General features: G+C 45.1%; 1 protein-coding gene across 1 annotated transcript in view; it reads right to left on the bottom strand.

The window, feature by feature from the left end:
- Positions 1-14,729: 14,729 nt before the first annotated feature.
- The window catches only part of COG8 (component of oligomeric golgi complex 8), a 9,718-nt gene continuing 3,214 nt past the window's right edge, over positions 14,730-21,233 (bottom strand). Inside the window, exons 3-5 of the mRNA XM_018570229.1 lie at positions 19,096-19,929; positions 16,498-16,666; positions 14,730-15,077 (exon numbers count right to left, since the gene is read on the bottom strand). Coding sequence (XP_018425731.1) covers positions 14,815-15,077; positions 16,498-16,666; positions 19,096-19,929 — 1,266 coding nt within the window. The 3' untranslated portion in view covers positions 14,730-14,814. The remainder of the gene's footprint in view (positions 15,078-16,497; positions 16,667-19,095; positions 19,930-21,233) is intronic.

The following is a 21,233-nucleotide window of genomic DNA, read 5'->3' as shown; positions in this document are numbered from 1 at the left end:
ACGCCAACAGCAGTACAGCACGTGACGTCATCATGTACGTGCGCAATGACGTCACTGTGGGGTGTCACCTGGTACCCGCACCAGGTCTCACCCCACCTCCGGATACCTCTGCAAAGGCCTTCACCAAAGAAACATCCAAAAGGTATAAAATATACTTTTTAAAATGATGGGGAGGAGAGGGGGAGTGGCTCTCTGCCAGGGTGATCTTTTTAGTGGCTGCTAGTGGACTAGTCCACAGTGCCAGCTGGGAGCACACACGTGCAGGTGGCTCTATAGGATCCTACAAGAGTCACCTTAAAAGCAGACATCAGGACCAGTGCCAAGGGGCAAGCTCATTCTGGATTCAAAAAGAGAGGAAATACAAGGAGGAGCAGCAAAAAACTGTAAGATATTCCAATAACACCTGAAATCACTTATAAAAATGTAAGCTTTTGTATCATGTTAAAGTATGTGTATAGCCAAAACCGTTTTTCAGTTTTGGATAGAGTAGGGAATCGTTAAACTCCTTTTATTTTATTGTTTACCGTCTGTGTACCAATAAAGTAGTATTAAACGCTCAAACTTTTCTTCAATGAATCAAAAAAATCTATAGTAACCAGCAAACATTCTCTACATTTTTGCCCAAGCATTTACAATCATCATGTTTCTGAACAGCTGCCTCCAACTCTCTGAGCTCATCTTCCCTGAAATTCCTGTCCTGTACAAGATCACAAGGGAAAGCACAGTCCCCAGCAGATGTCCATCTACTAGCTAGGAGAAGGGGAGCACAGAGTAGAGTAGTGCCTTGCAGTGCCTGTGTGTTTGTGGTGACACACACAGGTTACTAGCACACACTAGGGTGTCTCCATAAGACCCTGCAAGGGAAAGGAGCCACCGTAAAATACAATAACAGGGCCAGTGATCAGGAGACCAGCTAATTCTGCAGGAAGCTAAAAAGTTGGATCAAGCAGCAGCCTCCATTGTAAGTGATTTAAAGTTATTTTAAAGCTTCGTTTTTTTTTTGTTTATATGTACTTCTAGGAGGCCCAACTTTGTATAAAACTGCTGTAGTTTTTGGTTACAAGTTTACAGTTTCTCGTTTTCTATTGGGTCCCCACAGTGCTCTTTCCCCCCCCCCCCCCCCCCCCCGGGGGCCCCCCCCCCCCAAACCACTCGCTTGGTTTTAAACATTTTCAGTTCCCCATCCTCTAGTGGGTCTCCGCATCACTCTTCCTCTCGCCCCCTGCACGGGTGCCTCCACCAGCTAAACAGCTGCTGTGGAAGCTAACGTGCGTGCGCGTTCACGGCTGTCCCCATAGTAGCTGTGTGCGTCCATAGACACACACAGCCCTGTGACAGGCCACGCCCCTCCTCTCTACGCAACAGTTTGGTTGATGGCAGAAGGAGCCTGTGGCCTTTGGCACCGGTGGCGGTGATAAGTGGTGCCGACAGGTAAATGGAAATATCACTTTATGGAAATTTCCTTTTATTTCCTGTCCCAGAGATACCACAGGAAGTTAAAGGAACTCTCCCAAAAAATGAATTTCCCCCTTAAGAGAGTTGTCACCAGAATAGATGTCCCCAATGCAAGATTTCCCCTCACTGTTAGTTCTGGGGACAACTGTAACATTTAGGTTTTCCCATTTCTTTTGATGATGGTGAGCAGGACAAATAGAGGGGTGAATCTCCCCAATGGGGACACAGACAACAAAAACCAGACAGAGTCTAAGTCTTATCTAATCTTAATCCTACTTATCTGGCATTACCAGGCTCCATGACCCATCCATACCATGGCTACACCATCACACCAGTTGATCGCATTCAACGATCACACAACTGTTCGCATTTGTTTTCAAAGTGATAGAAGAGATCCCAGGCTGGAGGACACAGGTTGATCACACAGAACCTCACAGCACACATCTGATTCAAGTCGGATCCATTCTCGCCTATCGATCGTCACCAGTGACATCGCAGAGGATTTAACCCTCCCGCTGCCACGGAAAACAACAACGCAGCCTCTGGCCATGTAGACAGCGGTCGCTGAGACGTAGTGCGTTCAGCTATACCCCTGCCGGCTGGCGATCATCAGCATGTTCCTTCTTACCAGATGGGGAGCAGCCCCGTTACTCGTTCCGCTTCCTGTCGTGCAGCTAGAATGGAAGGAGATGCCACAAAGGTTCTAGAACGTTGGACCAGATCCCACTGGAACGCACAGTATGGAAGGGGCGACGCGACTGATTGACGCAAGAGCGATCCATTGGGCTCGCGGGGACGTTCTGGTGACGTCACGGGGGCGGATCTTCCGCTCATGCTTGGCTGGACTGCTTGGTTAGATGGGGAAATACTGTGCGACAGAGACTAGGTGTCATGGTGTGAGAGCGAGAGGACTGTCCCAGCAGAGGGCAGGACAACTGTCCGGCTAAAGGACCTTTTACTCAGGGAGTCAGGGCTAGTATTGTGATAGGAATTTGTCTGCTAGAGTGACACTTTTAAAGCCCCATTTTTTTTTCTCTTTTTTGCTTCAATGCTCATATATGACACTGGGATCATTCTCATCTAGTAAAAGGAGCTCCCCATGTCCTTTTAATGGTCAGGTCTACTATTAAACTCTTCATATATGATTAGGCTAATTCCTCTTCTCTTAAAGGACCTTACTATGACCTTAAGTGGCCAGGTCTGCCAGTGGTATATTATTATTATACAGGATTTATATAGGGCCAACTGTTTGCGCAGCGCTTCACAATATAAGGAAGACATTACAATCACAATACAAATCAAGACAAGATGGTAAGGAGGGCCCTGCCCCTGAGGGCTTACAATCTAAGGCTGGGCACACACCTTACAACCATCACAAGACTTTTGTCTTGCGATGGTTGTAAGGTACTTTAAAAAAACGTACGATCTGCCTATCTTGCATAGGCAGATCGTAGTTGCGATTATCGCAAGCCACGCCCCCTGTGGGGCGGGCTTCCGATGACCGCAATGCCGAACGGGCAGTGTGCGCTTGCGCACAACGGCCCGTACGGCTGTTATCGTACGGACATGCCACAAACCCGCCGAACGTCGTACGATGCTCGGCGGGTTTTCGAACATGTCCGTAAGTTCAAAGTCGTGCGACCTTGCAGTAGTAGAGGTCGCACGGCTTCCACACACCTTACGATAATCGTATGATCGCGGAATTTCCCGCGATTATCGTACGATTATCGTAAGGTGTGTGGGGACCTTCAAAGGGAGGGGGAACGGGATAGACGTTAGGCTCTTCATATATGATTAGGCTAATTCCCCTTCTCTTAAAGGACCTTACTATGACCTTTAGGCCCCATTCACACCTAGGCGTATTGTATACGATTCGCGGTAAAAAAGTTGCGCGATTCCAAAGGCTACTTGGCTGTATCCCAATGGAAAACGCCCTACAAAACGGCCCAAAGTAGTCCCAGGACCTTTTTAGGCGTGGGCCGTTTTGTAGGGCGTTAGGGACGGGCGGAAATACGCCTAGGTGGGAACCAGATCATTGACTACAATGCTATTTATTTTTTTGACCGTTTTGTAGAGCGTTCGTCGAGCGTAGGACACGCTACAAAACGGTCAGGTGTGAACGCAGCCTTAGTGGCTAGGTCTGCCATTGGGATAGACGATAGGCTCTTAATATATGACTAGGCTTATTCCCCTTCTCTTAAAGCCTTGGTTCTCAACTGGTGGGTCGTGACCCAAAAGTGGGTCGCGACCCCATGTTCAGTGGGTCGCCACATGCCTTCCACTTTTCTAGGTGAGTGACTCCTGAGCCTCCCTCTGGTGCAGCACTGTCAGTTCTCGTGCCAAGCAGCCATTCAAAATATGCTACCCAGTGCCGAGTGTCACCTTGAGGTGGGATAGGATGGGGTTATGACCGCGAGGGAGCTCCATCCATACATGCATTGCTTACAGCTCCCTCACGTGTTCTATAGAGGTGCCTGGACCGGAGTGACTATTCACTTGTATGGTACCCCAAACACATCTCCCATTCACAGTTTGTATGCCCGCACCAAAAAACGCCATACCCTAATGTTGTGCTTTCCATTGCAATGCAACTTGGGTTGCAACTTTAATGACCGAGGACAAATGTGTGTCCTGAGGTTACACGGTTAAGAACCACTGTCTTGAAGCACCTTACTATGACCTATAGTGGCCAGGTCTGCCAATGGGATAGACATTAAGCCCATGACATGTCCATCGGATTGCCAGACAGAGAAGTGTGATTCGTCTCTCGAGGGTCCAGTGGCGGTGTGCTTTACACCACTGCATCCGACGCTTTGCATTGCACTTGGTGATGTAAGGCTTGGATGCAGCTGCTCAACCATGGAAACCCATTTCATGAAGCTCTCTATGCACTGCTGTTGTGCCAATCTGAAGGTCACACGAAGTTTGGAGGTCTGTAGATATTGACTCTGCAGACAGTTGGCGACTTCTGCGCACTGTGCACCTCAGCATGCGCTGACCCCGCTCTGTCATTTTACGTGACCTACCACTTAGTGGTTGAGTTGATGTTGTTCCCAGTTGCTTCCTCTTTGTTATAATAACAGTTGACCGTGAAATATTTAGCAAGGAAATTTCATGGAAAACCTGAATCCAATGATTTGTTATATATATATAGTGTATATAAAAATATGGGGGGGGTTGGGGGTGACTTCAGGGGATTGATCGGTTGCCAGGTTGCTGAGCCCCAAGTTGGCCTTTAATTACCCACGTGTTTTAGAGTGGAATCTTTCTGTGAATGCAGTGATGGTTTACAATGATGGTGACAGTCACTCTATGCTGTCTTGACCTGCAAGGCCCTGAAACTGTATATACTGTATATATCTGTGACACTTTTCTGCAAAATACATTTTTGAGATGCAATGACATATCTGGAGTGCTGGTGACTTTGCATCTTATTATCCTTGAGGAGTCACAGTCTTCTGCTATTGCTTTAGAACTAAAAGAGACCACTTCAGCACTTATTGATGCAGTGTGCTCCATTCTGAGACTGGAGGATGAGCCTGCTGTCTCCAGTCTCAGGCCTTTCAGAGCTCCAAAGCCCCTCCCATTGCACCCACTTTAAGAGGTATTCCTCTGTGTATTTTGTATATAACCCTGACATGCCTTTGACTCCCGCCTAATGCTTACTACACTTGTTTCAGTTAGGAAAAGATTTTGTTAAGCAGTGGTCAATTTCCACTGTAGATCTGTTAGTGGCCCACCTTAAAGGTGGCCATACACTCTACAACCATCGCAAGACTTTAGTCTTGCGATGGTTGTACAGGGATTTAAAAAACGTACGATCTGCCTATCTTGGACAGGCAGATCGCACTCTCGATCATCGCAAGCCCGCCCCCCTGAGGGGCGGGCTTCCGATGACCGCAATGCTGAACGGGCAGTGTGCGCGTGCGCACACCGGCCCGTTCGGCATATGTCTTCCGAGCACCGTTCTAACCAGCCGAGAATCGTACGATTCCCGGCTGGTTTTCGAACATGCTGGTTCGACAGAAGACGTGCGACCGTACAGTAGAAACGGTCGCACGTCTCCGTTCACACTGCTCGATTATCGTACGAAAAACCGTGCAGTGATAATCGTGCAGTGTTTGGGCACCTTAACAAAGACACCACTAGGTTAGTAATGGATGTTCCTGTATTTACGGACCCCGAGGAGTGGTTGAAAACCCTCTTTAGAATTTTGTTTTTGCTGGCAGGCCCTGGCCCAGACTTTAATTTGTCAAACCTCGTCAGGTGGTCATAATAAACTGGCCACTCAGTGTATAATGTATTGCTGGGATGTGTTGTATTTCTATATAGCTGGTGGTATTCTGCATTGCGCTGTATAGAGGACTACAAATCCCAGCAATAGTACATTATACAGCGCAATGCAGAATACCGCCAGCTATAATGTACTATTGCTGGGATTTGTTGTATTTCTCTATAGCTGGCGGTATTCTGTTTTCCGCTGTATAATGTACTATTGCTTGGTTTTGTAGTCCTCTATAGCCGGTGCCATTCTGCATTCATTGCTGTATAATTTTACACTTTTCCTTTCACTATGTTGCACACCACACTTTCTTTTTTACTTCCACCGCTCCAAGCTTGCTCCTGTGATGGACTGCAATCTCAATACAAACTAGTAGTCCCATCACTGGAGCCATTTTTAAAAATGTATTTTATTTTATCTGATTAACCGATTAATCGAACCTAATAATCGGCTAACTAATCGATTTTGAAGATAATCGTTAGCTACAGCTCTAAAACCATGACAGAATGATCAAAATCCTGTAAACATTTTTCCTGGTGCATCATGGCAGCACACAAAGGGTTAATGCTCCACCCTCTTAACCCCATAGGAGCAGCCTTCTATAAATCTTCTTGGCCCATCACATGACTCATTCTTTTTTCTGTCCTCGCCATGGATCAAGCCCTCACACAGATGAATATTTTTATTTTTGCCTTTACCTGCCGTCTACCTGATGCCGTCCACTCAGGGTCTATGGGGACTCAGGGGACATTCATAGGTTTCCCTGAAGAGATGAGTCTTTAGGGATCGCCTAAAGGCAGTCAAGGTGGGAGATGGACGGACATGTTGGGGTAAAGAGTTTCGGAGCATGTGCGATTACACCACGGCGGGGGTGACACCCGGACTCGGGACGCCCCTGCTCTTACTACCTATAGGTAAGGGCCTGGTAAGTGTGTTTCTAAGTATTGTTCAAAGAGGCGTGAGAGGCTAATACATAACAATGTTGTTACAGCCCTTCTCACAAAGACACTCACAGATCCAGACACTCTAAAAGGAGTTCTAATTCTCTGAAGAGGCATAGCAGTAGACAAAGTCACTCCTCGGTTCATGAATCTCGCAGCTCAGACGATGAACATACAAGTAGGAAACCTTCTGGTAAACATTCTTGCTGGGCCTGCACGAATCAGGCCTTGCCTGGGAAGCTTGTATGTAGTTCCTATTTGTCAGAGGCAACACAAGAGAGCACTTCCCCCTCTCCCAATTTATCTTCTATGATCAATCAGTAAAGGAATATATGGAAGAAGTTTCCACCCCTCTATCTGCTAGGAGAGTTTTCAGACCCAGATTCTTCTGATCAATCCCAGGAAACAGAAATGGTGGGACCCTCAGGATTCGACTTTACCTTGTGGATCCATTTGTGGAGGCCGTAAAGGAGGTTAATCAATGGGATGACCCAGTGGAACAGCCTTCTAAGAGCCACAAATATTTTCCCCATCTCAAGAGAACTTCCAATACATTTTCTTTCGTGGAAGAGATCAAGGATATTATCCTTGACGAATGGAAAAGAAGCCTGGTTTAAACAATAGAATTTCCAAACTGTATCCTCTAAAGGAGGATGATACAGGTGAAACTCGAATAATTAGAATATCGTGCAAAGTTCATTTATTTCACCAATGCAACTTAAAAGGTGAAACTAATATATGAGATAGACTCATTACATGCAAAGCAAGATAATTCAAGCCGTGATTTGTCATAATTGTGAGGATTATGGCTTACAGCTCATGAAAACCCCAAGAACCCCAAATCCACAACCTCAAAAAAGTAGATTATTACATGCAATCAATAAAACAAGGATTGTACATAGAACAATATCGGACCCCTGAAAAGTACAAGCATGCATATGTACTCAGTACTTGGTTTGGGCCCCTTTTGCAGCACTTACTGCTATTACTTTTGCACAATATTCTAATTATTCGAGTTTCACCTGTATATCGAGCCTAGTGGATCCACAACTAGTAGACGCAGCAGTAATTCGCCTAGCAAGACATGTTACACTTCCCATGGAAGATTCAGTCTCTTTCAGAGATCTGCTAGACTGCAGAGCCAACTTGGATATTAGAAGAGCTTACTCTACAGGTAAGCCCTTACTTCTGTATTCAGGGCTATTTTAGCTGTGACTACCAACATTTAGGCAGCCCTAAAGGTGGATGTGGAAAGAGACCAAAATTATCTCCACTCTCCAAGAGCTAAACTTAACTGGAGATTTTGTCGGAGAAGCTGCCATAGACATTGTAAGAAGCTCCGCTAGAACTATGCTTCATACAGTCCCTGCAAGGAGGGCACTCTGGCTGAAGCTTTGGCAAGACGATAAAGCCTCTAAATCAAATTGGTGCAAAATCCCTTTTGATGGGTCTAATCTTTTTGTAGGAAAATTGGACTCAGCAATTCTCCCCCAGAACCATAGGCCCAGACGCACGAAAAAATTCCGGTGATCGTAGGATCCTGTCGGATAGGGCAAGGAACGCCAGGTCATACAAGCTGGGTCGTGAATTCAGGTGTCCTTGGAAGGGAACCCAGTCGTCTCTGTTTCGATTAACAAAGAAAAATGCAATGACATCTTCTCAAGAGAACAGGAAACTTTTTTGACAACTACTGGCAGGTTGGAGCATGTCTTCTACATTATGCCAACACACGAAAGCAATTCTTTCAAGAATCCTGGGTCATCTCAACAGTCACCTTAGGTCACCACTGGAGGTTCAAGCGTACTCCTCCCTGTGCCCTCTTTATCACTACAAAGGTTTTGCATTCGCAGGACAGATTGAATATCCTGATTCAGTATATAACAAAGCTTCTGGAGAAGAGAGCCATCTGTTCTGTCCCCACTGCCCAACACTTTCTGAATGTTAAATCTCCTCTGTTCCTGGTCGCCAGAAAATCCGGAGACCTAAGGCCGTTACTGGATTTAAAGAAGCTAACCAGATTCATAAGGGTTCAACATTTCCGCATGGAATCCCTTGAGTCAATTCTAACCATTAGGGTTGGGCTCTATGTTAGAGCCGAACATGAGTTCGACTTGGACATTAGACATGTGCGATTCGTTTCGTTCCGAATTGAAATTCGGACGAATTTTCGTAAATTCGGACATTCGGATGTATCCGAATTCCGAATTACAGACATAACGAATGCAAACAAATCCGAATTTCCATTTCCGAAATTTCGGTAGCGTTCGCACGAACGTTCGTTTCGTTTTCTGTTCTTATTCGTTTCGTTCGTTGGAGCAAAGTGACATTAGAGAAGGAGAAAAATATTTTTCCCCCTCAAATGTCACTTTTGCTGCAAACGAATAAGAAACGAATAAGAACAGAAAACGAAACAAACGTTCGTACTAACGCTACCGAATTTCGTCCGAATCCGAATTCCGAATCGACTTTCACACCCGAATCCTGAAAAACGAAATAACACAAATCCGAATTTAAAACGAAACGAAACTAATTTTTTGGCAGTGCACATGTCTATTGGACATCGCTAGTTCGTGTGTTCGCCGAGCACACAAACTATCAGAGCGTTCGGCGGGCTGTTCACCTGCTGGAGAGCCCTGATTGGCTAAAGCCATGCACCTGACCACAGGTCAGGTGCAAGACTTTGCCCAATCAGGTCAAAGAGAACTGTGAGAGCCAGGATTGGACAAAGTCATGATGATTCTGCCCAATCATGGCTCACCTGTTACAACTCTAAACAGTTGGGTGGAGCTAGCTGTCACTGCTAGCTCCGCCCAATTGTTTATAAGTTGCCGGCAAAATGGCATTCTGCGGCGGGTGTTCGTCGCAGCGGACGGGATGGCGGTCGTTTAAAAAAAATTATTTCTATTTATTTTTTTATGTCGTCGTGGACAACGCTGGATGCTGTGATCGACCCTGGATTACGTTGATGGATCAATTTTATGTTTGTTTTTTTTTTAAATAAAGGATTTTTGATAAAAGTTTGCACTTTTAAATTAATTTTAACCCTTTTGTGAATGGGTAGGGGTACAAGTACCCCTTACTCATTCACAAGGGGCGGCTGCATCTGGGTGCCCCATTTTTGGGGGTAGGGTTCCTCCTTAAAATTCCTACCAGACCTTAGGGGCCTGGTATGACTTTAAGAGGGAACCCCACACTTTTTTGTTTTTTACATGGGGTCCCTCCCAAAATTCCTACCAGACCTTTGTGGGAACCCAACGCTTTTTGTTTTTTAATGGGGTCCCTCCTAACATTCCTACCAGACCTAAATGGGTCTGGTATTGTTTGGGAGGGGGAACTGCACGCTTTAAAATAAATACTTTTTAAAAAAAAAAGTTCTACCCCTATAGACTTGCATTAAGTTCGAGTTCAAACTTTTTGGATGTTCTAAAGTTCGAATTCAAACCGAACTAGGGCCTGTTCGGCCCATCACTACTAACCATCAGGCAGGGAGATTGGATGTCGGTCGATTTATCAGACGCATACCCGCCTGTTCCCATTCAGCATCGATTCCAAAAGTACCTTTGGTTCTTCTTTCTGAACCATCGCTTTCAATTTTGCGGTCTCTCTATTGGCATCTCCACCGCACCCAGCACATTCATGAAGATTATCACTCTTCTGAGAGAGCAAGGTCTCGGGGTGAATCATTACTTGGACGACATTCTCCTTATTGCTCAAGACAGGACATTCTCTTGGCAACTCTTCAGCATTTTGGTTTGATAATCTATGTAATCTCACCTGACTTCCTCCCGTGAAATTGTCTTTTTAGGAGCCCATCTGGACACTTTTAACACCATATCCCTACCAGAGGACAAACTGGTCAAGATTTGGCAGAAAGCCCTGTCTGCAATGTCCTCCAATCGTCTCTCAGCCTCTCGATGCCTGAGTCTTCTAGGCACATTTCTTCTTCGATCCCGATGGTCAGATGGGTGCATTGGCAAATGAGGTCATTTTAGCAGGAGTTCCTCAGGCAGTGAGGCAGGATGAATCTCCATCAGAAGATTATAAATCACACAATGTGACATCTGCCCCTGCTGTGTCCTCCAAAAAAAAAAAAAAAGCGTTCTCTGCAATAATATATTGTGAATCAAGGGTCTTGTGGATATCCATACATGTAGCTATGACATTGCCAACATCAGATTTAGGAAACATATTAGAAGATAGTGCGGATTCAATCCAGTTCATTTGCACAGATTTGTTAGGATTTAATTGTATTGATTAAAGTGTATGTAAAACATAACAATGACCTTCTTTTATGTGCTAAATATACCATCAAAAGTGTTTTGTTATACAATCGTGGACAAATTTATTGGTCCCCTTACAGGTCATTGAAGGAATACTTCACTCCTCCAGAAGAGTAATGAAATTATAATTGTTATCTTTTGTATACATGCATGCCTTTGGTATGTCAAAGAGCAAGGATTGTGCCAAAATGGCACTTTTGGCATAATGCCGAAAGAGCCATGTTTCGGCCAATACATCGGCACATCCCTGGTTTCTTTTCTCCCCGCTGGACGCTGCTCTGTGTTCCAGCGGGGAGAAAAGAAAGTGAAAGCCGGCCAAGCTCTGCAGGACGAGAGCGCTGTGAGCGGCCGGCGTCTCTCCTCCCACACCGCTCTGCCGCCTATCACAGTCCGGCAGAGCGGTGTGGGGGCAGAGACAGCGCTGTCACAGGAGGCTGGGCTTTCCTCTCTACACCGCTCGATCAGCCTCCTGTGACAGCGTGTCAGAGAGGAGAGCGGGTACAAAACACTCAGCTATCAGTGATCGCTGAGTGTTTGTACATAATTGAGGACATGGTATGTTTACTATATCCTCAAATATGAATGAATGAATGGGAGTGATCTACATCACCCCCATTCATTCATAGTTGTAGTTATAGTAAACAATGTTCTCATGTTATCAATGAACAGGAACACTCAGAGGATTCCTGTTCATTGATAACAGGTGACACAGAAAAAGAGATTGAGGACTCTGTGTTCTCAATCTCTTTCTCTATTTTAAAAGGGAAATATCAGGGGTCTGTTTAGACCCTCAATATTTCCCCGAAGCCCCTAAAAGTAAATAAAAAATATTTAATAAATTAAATAAATATAAAAAAATTTAAGTTTATAAAATATTTAAAAAAAATAAAAAACATTTTCGGTATCGGTTTCGGCCTGACATTTTTTTTGTTAATTTCGGTTTTAACATTTTGATTTCGGTGCACCTCTAATTTAGATCAAGGAAAATAGTCACTCTGTGACTATAAGGTATCATCGTGTGCACCACACTGAACCTGGACCAAAGCAAGCAAAGGAGAGAGTTGTCTGAGGGAATCAAAGAAAATAATAGACCAGCATGAGAAAGGTAAAGGCTATAAGACCAGCTCCAAGCAGCTGGATTTTCCTGTGGCTACATTTACAAATATTAAGTATCGAGAGGTGAGGGAACCCGGTATGTGTTCCCTCACCTCCCGATCTATTGAGCCGACCTGTGACAGTCTCATTGTCACAGGTCGGCTTAGAACTATGAGGCGAGTGAAAAGCACTCACCTCATAGTTCTCCTTTAAGGTCCATGGGAAAGATACATGCTGAAATCTAAGGTCAAGGTGCATCAGTGTCTGACTGTACCAGTGATTGAACGACAGTGGGCTCAAAGGAATAATGTTGGTTTTATTATGCAAAATATTCTGTTAAATCAAAAGCAATGTCTGACTTTTTTTTTAATGGAACACTGATGGATGCAAATTACTATTGTTAGTTTCAATTTATTTCAGAGAAAATTGTTGTGCACATACAATAAAGAACCCCCAACAAATTTGTCCAAGTCTGTATCTGTTCGATAAGTGCAAAAAATACCAGTTAATTTTGGCATAAATCATGCAAGTTGATAACTTCCTGTGCTCTCTGCCTGTGTACACATATGTAAATAACGTAAATGTTTCCAAAATCCATACCTCACAATTACAGGGGTCTGGTAAAAAATTTTTAAGGCATGACCCCATGCAAAAATAACCCCCATGGGGATTCCCCCCTTTCGCAACAGAATCCTCCCTTTTCTATTAGTAGCCCCACTTCACATCAGAAGACCCCCACACCCATCAAAGTCTTACCAACACATCAATGACCAGCCACAGCATGGAAGAGGGCAGGAGGCGAAACTGGCCTGGATTTAGGTGAACTGTCATCCTTTCCTGAATGGATCCGACCCACCTTGGATTAGCCCTATTCATTTCCACAGTGCTGGTGGCCTGCCTGACCATGGAATTGGATAGCGCTGTGCAGAAATTACAAGGAACCCATAAGGATGCCAAAAGGCATATAATTGAGATAGGCTGTTTTATTATAGAGAGGAGGGCAGGTCTGTGGTTTTTGCAATCCATTATGCTTAGTTATTCAGTGCCATGTTTCATGTCAAAGAGGAAGGTAGGAATGTACTATATTTCTGGCATAGTTATTTTTCTGTACAGGCAGTGTGCTTAAAAGCAGGGGGTCTCAAACCTCCAGCCCTCCAGCTGTGGTTGAGCTACAAATCCCATGAGGCATTGCAAGATTCTCACAGCCACGACTCCCGAAGAGATGCATCATGGGATTTGTAGTTTCACCACAGCTGGAGGGTCGGAGGTTTGAGAACCCTGGCTTAAAGGGTTTAAGCATGGGAAAATGGGCATGTATTCCAGAAATGTTCTAAATAGTATTCTTTTCGCCTTGACATATGCTTTAGGCTAAAATAACAAGAACAGAATCATTTTATTACAATTTGTACATGTTCAGTGTATGAGAGATAAAGTATTTTTGGAGAAAGGTACAAGAATAACCATTAGAAAGCTGAAATTGCAGTATATGCCCCACAGGTCAGACTCCACTCAAGGGTAAGCGGCTGGTCAATGACCAGGTCTTGTTAAAGGAAACTTGTACTGATAGAAGTATGCGCACAACAATCCTCCTGGACGTACTAGCCAAGAACAGTCCTGCATAAAGTGGGATAGCCATACGCGTTTAGGATCAGTAACAGTTACACATCTAGTATTTTCAGAAACCGGGGTCAGTTATGGTAGCCTACATATTCTCTCAGCACAGGTTTCCATTAGGGCCCCTTCACACCTGCATTTTTCACAGCACAAACGTTAACATACAGTGGGGAATTTATCAAAACTGGAGCAGCTGTGTACAGCAACCAATCAGATTCTCTCTTTGATTTTCAAATCTAAACTGAAGAGATAAGCTGATTGGTTGCCATGGGCAACAGCTCCAGATTTGGGTGCTCCAGTTTTGTTAAATTCCCCTCAAAGTATTTTGTTGTTATCGTGCATCGTGTTAAGGGTGCAGACATTAAACATACAGTTGAGGGGATTTAGCAAAATTGGAGCAGACAGAATCTGGAGCAGTTGCCCATGGCAACCAATCAGCTTCTCTCTTCCATTTGTTCAGTTAGGCTTTTCAAATGAAAGATAGAAGCGGATTGGTTGCAATGGGTAGCTGCTCCAGATTCTGTTTTCTCCAGTTTTGATAAATTGCCCTCAGTATTTTTTGTTATCGTGTTAAGGGTGCTCATGTGGTGCACTGCACCTTATGTACCGTGCAATGGGGTTCTAGTCAGTATGAATAAATAACGACAGGGACTGAAAAATAAACTGAGCAAATGCCAACTATTGATCCAGAGCCATTTGATTCTGTTAAAGTGATGCATGATAATTAAATAATAATTATATAGGGAAGTGAAAATTAGTAAACCACTCAGAATACACACTGATTTTCCTCTGTACTGGAATGTAAACACCTCTGTATAAATACGCAATCACCATCTCACGGATCCACATGTATTATCCTCTCATGTGAAACTGATATTGCCGCTCTGCATAAATCTGGCTGAAAGACCCACAATTTTCCTAAGTCTCCAGAACTCTAGTGGTAAGCTCCCTGGTAAGACATTTTTTATGGTGGAGCAGTGCCAGAGACCCCAACAGGGAGATCGGATTGCTGGAGTCACAGAGAAAGAAATTCAAAGGGTGATTCAGCAGACCACTATCAACCCAGTATACCAGTTTTAGCTGGAGTGTCTTTTCTCAGAGTATCAGACACATCCCACCTGTCATCATTATGTTCCTATTATACCAATCACTGGTCATCTCCTGCAGGCATAGCTGTCTCTGTAAGAGCAGAAGGTATCTGTTCATTGTCTTTTTCGGGTACTTCTACACTCTCAGTGAGTGTAAGAGCTTTCTCCGGTTCATAGTCAGTTGGCAGTGTGGTCACTGGTTCTCTATCTACCACAAGTACAGGCTCCTTGTGCGGTAATAGTCCCTCCAAGGCTTCCTGCAGAACATGGACATTGATAGAGCCCAAGTTGCCATAACGAGAAAGCTGTGTAGCGGGCACACCTGGAAAGACATATAGAATGCTCATTAATAAACACACAGCAACTTGCCCAGATACATTCTAACATGTCCATGTTCCGATTCTGACAGTCTGGTTATAGCAAGCTTGAGCCTGATGTCAGGGAAAGGCTTGTGATAGAAGGCCTCGGGAGCTATAGCTGGGAATCTGATGAGCAACATTCATTTTGGGCAGCAAACAATGCATTCAAACAAGGAAGCAACCATTTATTATGGCTTTTTTTTGTCTAGCAGTCTTTTTCAGGTTACATAAAAGATAGGGATGCACCGATATCGGTATGGAGGACAAGTACAGATATTCTTTTTCCGGTACTCGCTGATACCGAATACCGAATGTCCATTAAAGAAGCCAGGCGGCGTGTAATGACTCGCCGCCTGGCTTCCCGATGAGCTGGGAAGCCGGGCGGCGTGTAAAGACTTGCCACCCGGCTTCCCGTTTAGCAGGGAAGCACACCCATGCTTCTCGTCATTAGGTGACGAGAAAGCATGGAGCCGGCTCTCTGGCCAATCAGGAAGCCAGGCAGCGTGTAATGACGTGGCGCCCGGCTTTCTGATTGGCCAGAAAGTCGGCTCCCTTCTCACTCGACATTAGGTGACAAGGGAGCATGGCGCCGGCTACGAGTACTCGCCCAAATACTAGGTCTCAGCACCGATACTAGTATCGGTGCATCCCTAATGAAAGCCAAGGCCATATAATACAATACAAAGCCCTCTGAAAGACTTAAGAGGCACCGGTCAAGAAAGATAAAGGAGCTGGTATTGTAGACTCGATTACTGGTGGCAGATTTGTTCAGGGTCAGTAACTCATGCGGTAAGGATAAAAGAACTGAGCTTGCATCTTCCAAAACAAGTCAGCCGCATGTGGATTAACCACACAAAGAGGCAAAGCATATTTCTTATCTGAACAAACTAAATAGGTTTTTTTTTTTTTCAGTTTTTTCTTTATAGGGTGTATTTGTAAAATGTTCACTCTGCGTACATTTGACTTTTATATCCACACTGCTTTATGGCCACTAGATGTAGCCGAGGAGCACAGGAAACTTTTTTGATCCTTGGCTACAATTAGCTGCAATAATGCCACTGCACATACCGGTATTTCCTTTTTTACCATTAGCATTTCACAGCAAATATATATCTACATAGTCACAGAAGGACTGCCTTTGACTTACTTATTTTATACAACCTTTTACTATCATTTACCTTATGATTATATACTATCATAATAATACACGATTATATACTTTGCCAGAACAATCCTAATCGCTGTCTCTCATTGAGTGCTGAGTTACAGTGTTACATTTGTTTTTCACTATTTTAATTTTCTTTCCTTCAGCCTAACCTATAGTTTTATAGGTCGTCAATAAGAGATCCCTGGTATTTCCCAAACAGACAGAGATATTTGTACCTAAAATCTGAGCCCTCTGAGCCGGAGGGAAAAGAACCTGTAAACAGCGGTTCAGATATGGCGTCAGGTCCTCTAAGAAAACTGTGCAGAACTGAATAAACAATTCACTTTCCTGAGGGCTGAAAGCGGCTTCCTCAGCTCGATGGAATGACCGGATGGTTTTCACAACCTGTGGAGAAGACAGAAGTCAAAGAATGTTGGTCATCACCTCATCAGAACCATAAAATTAAAAAGAAAAAAAAGACACCTTACTTAAGAGAACTATGGGGCTGAGGCTTTTCCCCATAGATCTCCTTAGGGTAACGGGAGGTCAACCTAAGGTCAGTATACCGCGAGCTACAGCTCGCGGTATACTGAGAAGCCACAGCGTCTCAGACAATTATGTCGGGATCCGCCCAGCTGCGCGAGTGGTCGGCGGGAGCAGCGTGCGGTGGGCGTGGCTTATGCGTCCTGTGGGCACGGCGGGACGTGAGCAGCGTGTGCTTCAGGCCGCGTGTAGAGCCCCGAACAGGGAAATCAATCGATAGCCGACGAATCGACGATCGAAAACGTTGGTAACGTTTTCAATCGTCGATTTTAATCGACTAAATCGATTAACTGTTGCAGCTCTAGTACTGAAAATGAACCCCGACCTGAGCCACACTCGAGAATACCGCCAAAGAGGATAAAGTCAAAAAATGTTTTCCCTCCCACCATTGTTAATGTCAGCACTTAAATGATGTCTCTTTATTCGATCTTCTTTCCTGATGTTTTTATCTGTCCCTCCAGCGGTGCGGCAGCTCTCCGATCCAGCGTAACTCCTCTGTCTTTGCTGGCACTTCCTGCCCACGGTGTCTGCATGCGGGTGCACACGTCCATATACTTACCTTGTGTCTCTCCTCGTCTCCTGGGCCGAAAATCAGAACTGCGCATGTGCCCGCCCCAAGATGCTTTGCGGCCGCCGGAGCAGTTTTGGATTTTCTGACGGGAGCGCGCTGCGAAGACGGGGTAAGTTTAAACCGCTGTTAAAGCGTTTTAAAAAAACAAAACTTTTTCCATATCTACTGCTTGCTAGCAGTAGATGTTTGCAAAAAAAAAAACCAAAAAAAACCGGAGGCTTTAAAACAAAACTAAACCCATAAATTATAAAATGATTATATTGTAGATCTTAATTTTATTAATGAGCTAGCTCAGTTTTTAATTGTGTCCCTTTAAATGCTGCTAAAAACAATTTGTCAGGTCACATAACTTCTTGCCAGAGGGTGGCTACTTTTCTTCTCCATGGTTCCTATTGGAGCTGAAAAGTAGATAAGAGGACGCTTCAAGCACCCTCATGTCTCCTCTACCGACTCATTCCCTCTCTTCCCTCCCATTTGCATTCTGCCTGTCAGCTCCAGAACTAAATGACCACTGCTATCTATGTGACTTCCTGTTGAGTCAAAGCTAGTATTTGTTAGTTTAACTATTTTTTGAGGAGGATACAGTTGTGCTTTAACATTTTACAAATAAAAGAAAATATGTACAAAACCACTTTATATTCCCTTTACTGAACACTTATACACGAAAAGCCCTTAAGACCATCTCTCTTGCCCTACAGACAGTCTAATGTTTGAGGTAGGGATAGACCGATACCGGTATTTTGGTACCGATACCAATTATCGAGTACCGGAAGTCCAATTCAGGAAGCCAGGTGGTGTGTAATGACTAGCCACCTGGCTTCCCGATTAGCCGGGAAGCGTGTAAAGACTCGCCACCCGGCTTCACGATTATCAAGAAAGCCGTCCCATACGAATCCCCATAATAATCATATGATCCAGCATGTCTCTACAGTGCTGTAACACCTGGGGTAGTTTCGGCGTTTGTGGATCGCAACTGCGGAGGCTACTCAGACGGAACCCTGGTTTCACTCCCAATCTTAACGGGGAGTTAGGGTTCAAGCATCACAGCCAAAAGAAACAAAAAAGGAAGAAGGGATATTACAGCATATTCCCTATTACAAGTGCTCGGCTGTATACTGCGAATCTCTGTCCCCTCTCACCTTGGCATGTCCCGCCTGTCACCCCCGGGCTTCTCCAGCCAGGAGCGGCCTTCCTCCGGTATCCAGCTGGAGCCGGCTTGCTGGCCAATCATGGAAGCCGGGCGCCATGTAATGACGCGGCGCCCTGCTTTCTGATTGGCCGGGAGGCCAACTCCATGCTCCTTTGTCATGAGATGGCGAGGGAGCATGAAGCTGGCTTCCCGGCCAATCAGAATGCCGGGCGCTGTGTCATTACACGGCGCCCGGCTTCCTGATTGTCCGGGATGTCGGCTCCATGCTCTCGCGTGACAAGAGAGCATCTAGCCGCTTCCCCGCCAATCAGGAAACTGGGCAGCGTGTAATGACGTGCTGCCCGGCTTCCTGATACAGGAAGTATCGGGCTAGGCATCGAAGCATTTGGGTGAGTACGGGTACTCGCCCAAATACTCGGTATCAACAGCGATATCGATACTAGTATCGGTGCATCCCTAGTTTGAGGTATGCAGTTTATGCCATGAACGTTGTTTCAACTTAGAGGTCAATTGCTTCATGCAAGTTATTTACATCTTTAGCTCAAATACTAGGGACAGCACACAAATTACCTTTTCTAAAGAATCCTGTAATATGTTTGTCACCTCCTGAGTTACTGATACTGGACAGCAAAGGCGCAAGTCATTAAAGGCCACCAGAATGTTGTTAAGAAAGCAGGCTAGTGGAGGGAAGTCCAGGAGTACCATGGGAGGCTGCAAGGTTCCAGGCTGGGCAGGTGGTGTCGAGACTGGTGGGATACTGGTGCCCATTACCATGGGGTTGGAGATCAGTGTATACATGTTCATCTCCTCCTGGAACTTCTCCACAGCTTCCTTGGCAGCTCGTGCAAAAGTCTCAGCAGCAACACGCTGAAAGATAGGTGCTAGCTGACCACGAAAATCTGCACCAACGCGGCTGAAAGACAGTCCAAAGTACATGCACTGACCCAAAAGAGAATCCAGTCGGCTTCCTACACCCTTCTGGAGGTCACATTCCAGCACTTGTAGAAACTCGCTAATCTTCTGGAGCACCCAACCATGAAATATGGCAGACTCATTCACAGGCAAAAGGCCGCTGGGTGGAGGTGGTAACAGGAGAGGATCTTCATCAGAGAATATAGCCCTATACTGTGTGATGACATCAAACAAGTGGACACGACAGCTCTCAATGGTTTTAGTCAGGTGGAAATATGGGTCATCCTGAGGGATGGAGCTCTGCATAGATCGTAGCCAAGCATCCCGGGCCTGGAGGAACTTGATACGCAACTCTGCCTCGGTGAAGACATCCATCCTGCGAAGGTAGCCAATCACACGCAAACAGACCGGAAGCTGAATGTTACTGCGGAGCTGCTGCAGAAGCTGATTCAACATGAGCTGTGAAGATTGTCTGACTTCATTCACTATTCCCTGCCGACAGAAACAAAATCAAATAGTGTCAGAAGACAAAAATACTGTTGCTTCGCTACTCCACAAGAAAACAAAAATAAACTAGAACCACTCCTTTTGTATAGCTATTGCAAACTGGTAGAGAGCACTTTCATTTCAGTGTCAACAAAAAGGGATCTGCCTACTGAACGTGCATGTACACAGCCCAAATGGCATGTCACTACAGCACCCAGTGACAGATAGATGATACTTTTAAACAGACAACAGTTTTATACAGAAATTCTGGAGAAACAATCCATTGACATTTGTCATTTTTGTGTGTATATGTAATAGAAATAATTGTAAAGCTGAATCCCAAACCAATATGTAAAACACACTAATTAACCCCTTCCCGACTGACGACGATCGTTCAGGCGACCGGAGATGGGATAATCCCGTCATGTGCTACAATGAGTGCTGGTCTGTGGAAGGACCAGCGCTCATTGAGTTACTGTTGATGGGTCCCTCGGGGGCCGAGGCAGACCCTTAACAGCAGATTAGGTGGTCACAGTGATAGCCGATTGCTGGGATCACAGAGCTGTGACAGCCACAAAGCCGGTGTTTTGTTGAAAGATCTCCAACTGGTGATGTCACATCCGGTGGCTTGCCAGTAGGAGTTTGAGACCAGAGGGCACTATTGCGCATGCGCCGGCAGTGTAAGAATCCATGTCAAATTATCAAACTCCCCTCACTGCGCCTATACGGCTTCACAATCCCCGCTGAGTCCTCCAACTCGGGGGTTGGGGGACTGGACAAGGATTGTAAAGCCTCGCAGGCGAAGTGAGGGGAAAATCGAGAGTTTGACAAGGATTATTACACTGCCACGGCTGGCGCAATAGCGCCATCTGGTCTCAATCTCCTACTAACAAGTCACTAGACATCACATCACCAGTTGGAGATCTGGACAAGTTGGAGCTTTTGACAGAACACCGGCAGCATCTCACTGTGTTGTGCAGCTGCGAACCGCCTGTGTGTTACAAACCAGTAAATTGTATTCTCTTCAGAAATGCTAAGTATCGAAGCCCCTGTTTAAAAAAAAATAATAACCCCTTTGTGCTCCTGGTTCAAAAAATACATAAATAAAAAATACAGTGTTTAACCAGTTGCCATCCGCCCGTTGAAAAAAAAAAAGGACGGACGGCACAGCTGCATTAGCAGGTTGCAGTCTCCAGACATTTCTTTTCTGCGTGCGCGCACGGGCAGGAAAAGCCCGTACACTGCAGAGAGCCTTTACCGGCTGTTTTACATATACCCGATCGGCAGCTCTATAGCCAGCCGATCGTATA

This window comes from Nanorana parkeri, unplaced genomic scaffold, assembly GCF_000935625.1.
Source record: "Nanorana parkeri isolate BGI_ZX_2015 unplaced genomic scaffold, ASM93562v1 scaffold1482, whole genome shotgun sequence".
In the NCBI taxonomy this organism is placed as follows: Eukaryota; Metazoa; Chordata; class Amphibia; order Anura; family Dicroglossidae; genus Nanorana; species Nanorana parkeri.
The sequence above is the reverse complement of the archived record's forward strand: the minus strand, read 5'-3'. Positions and strand labels throughout refer to the sequence as shown.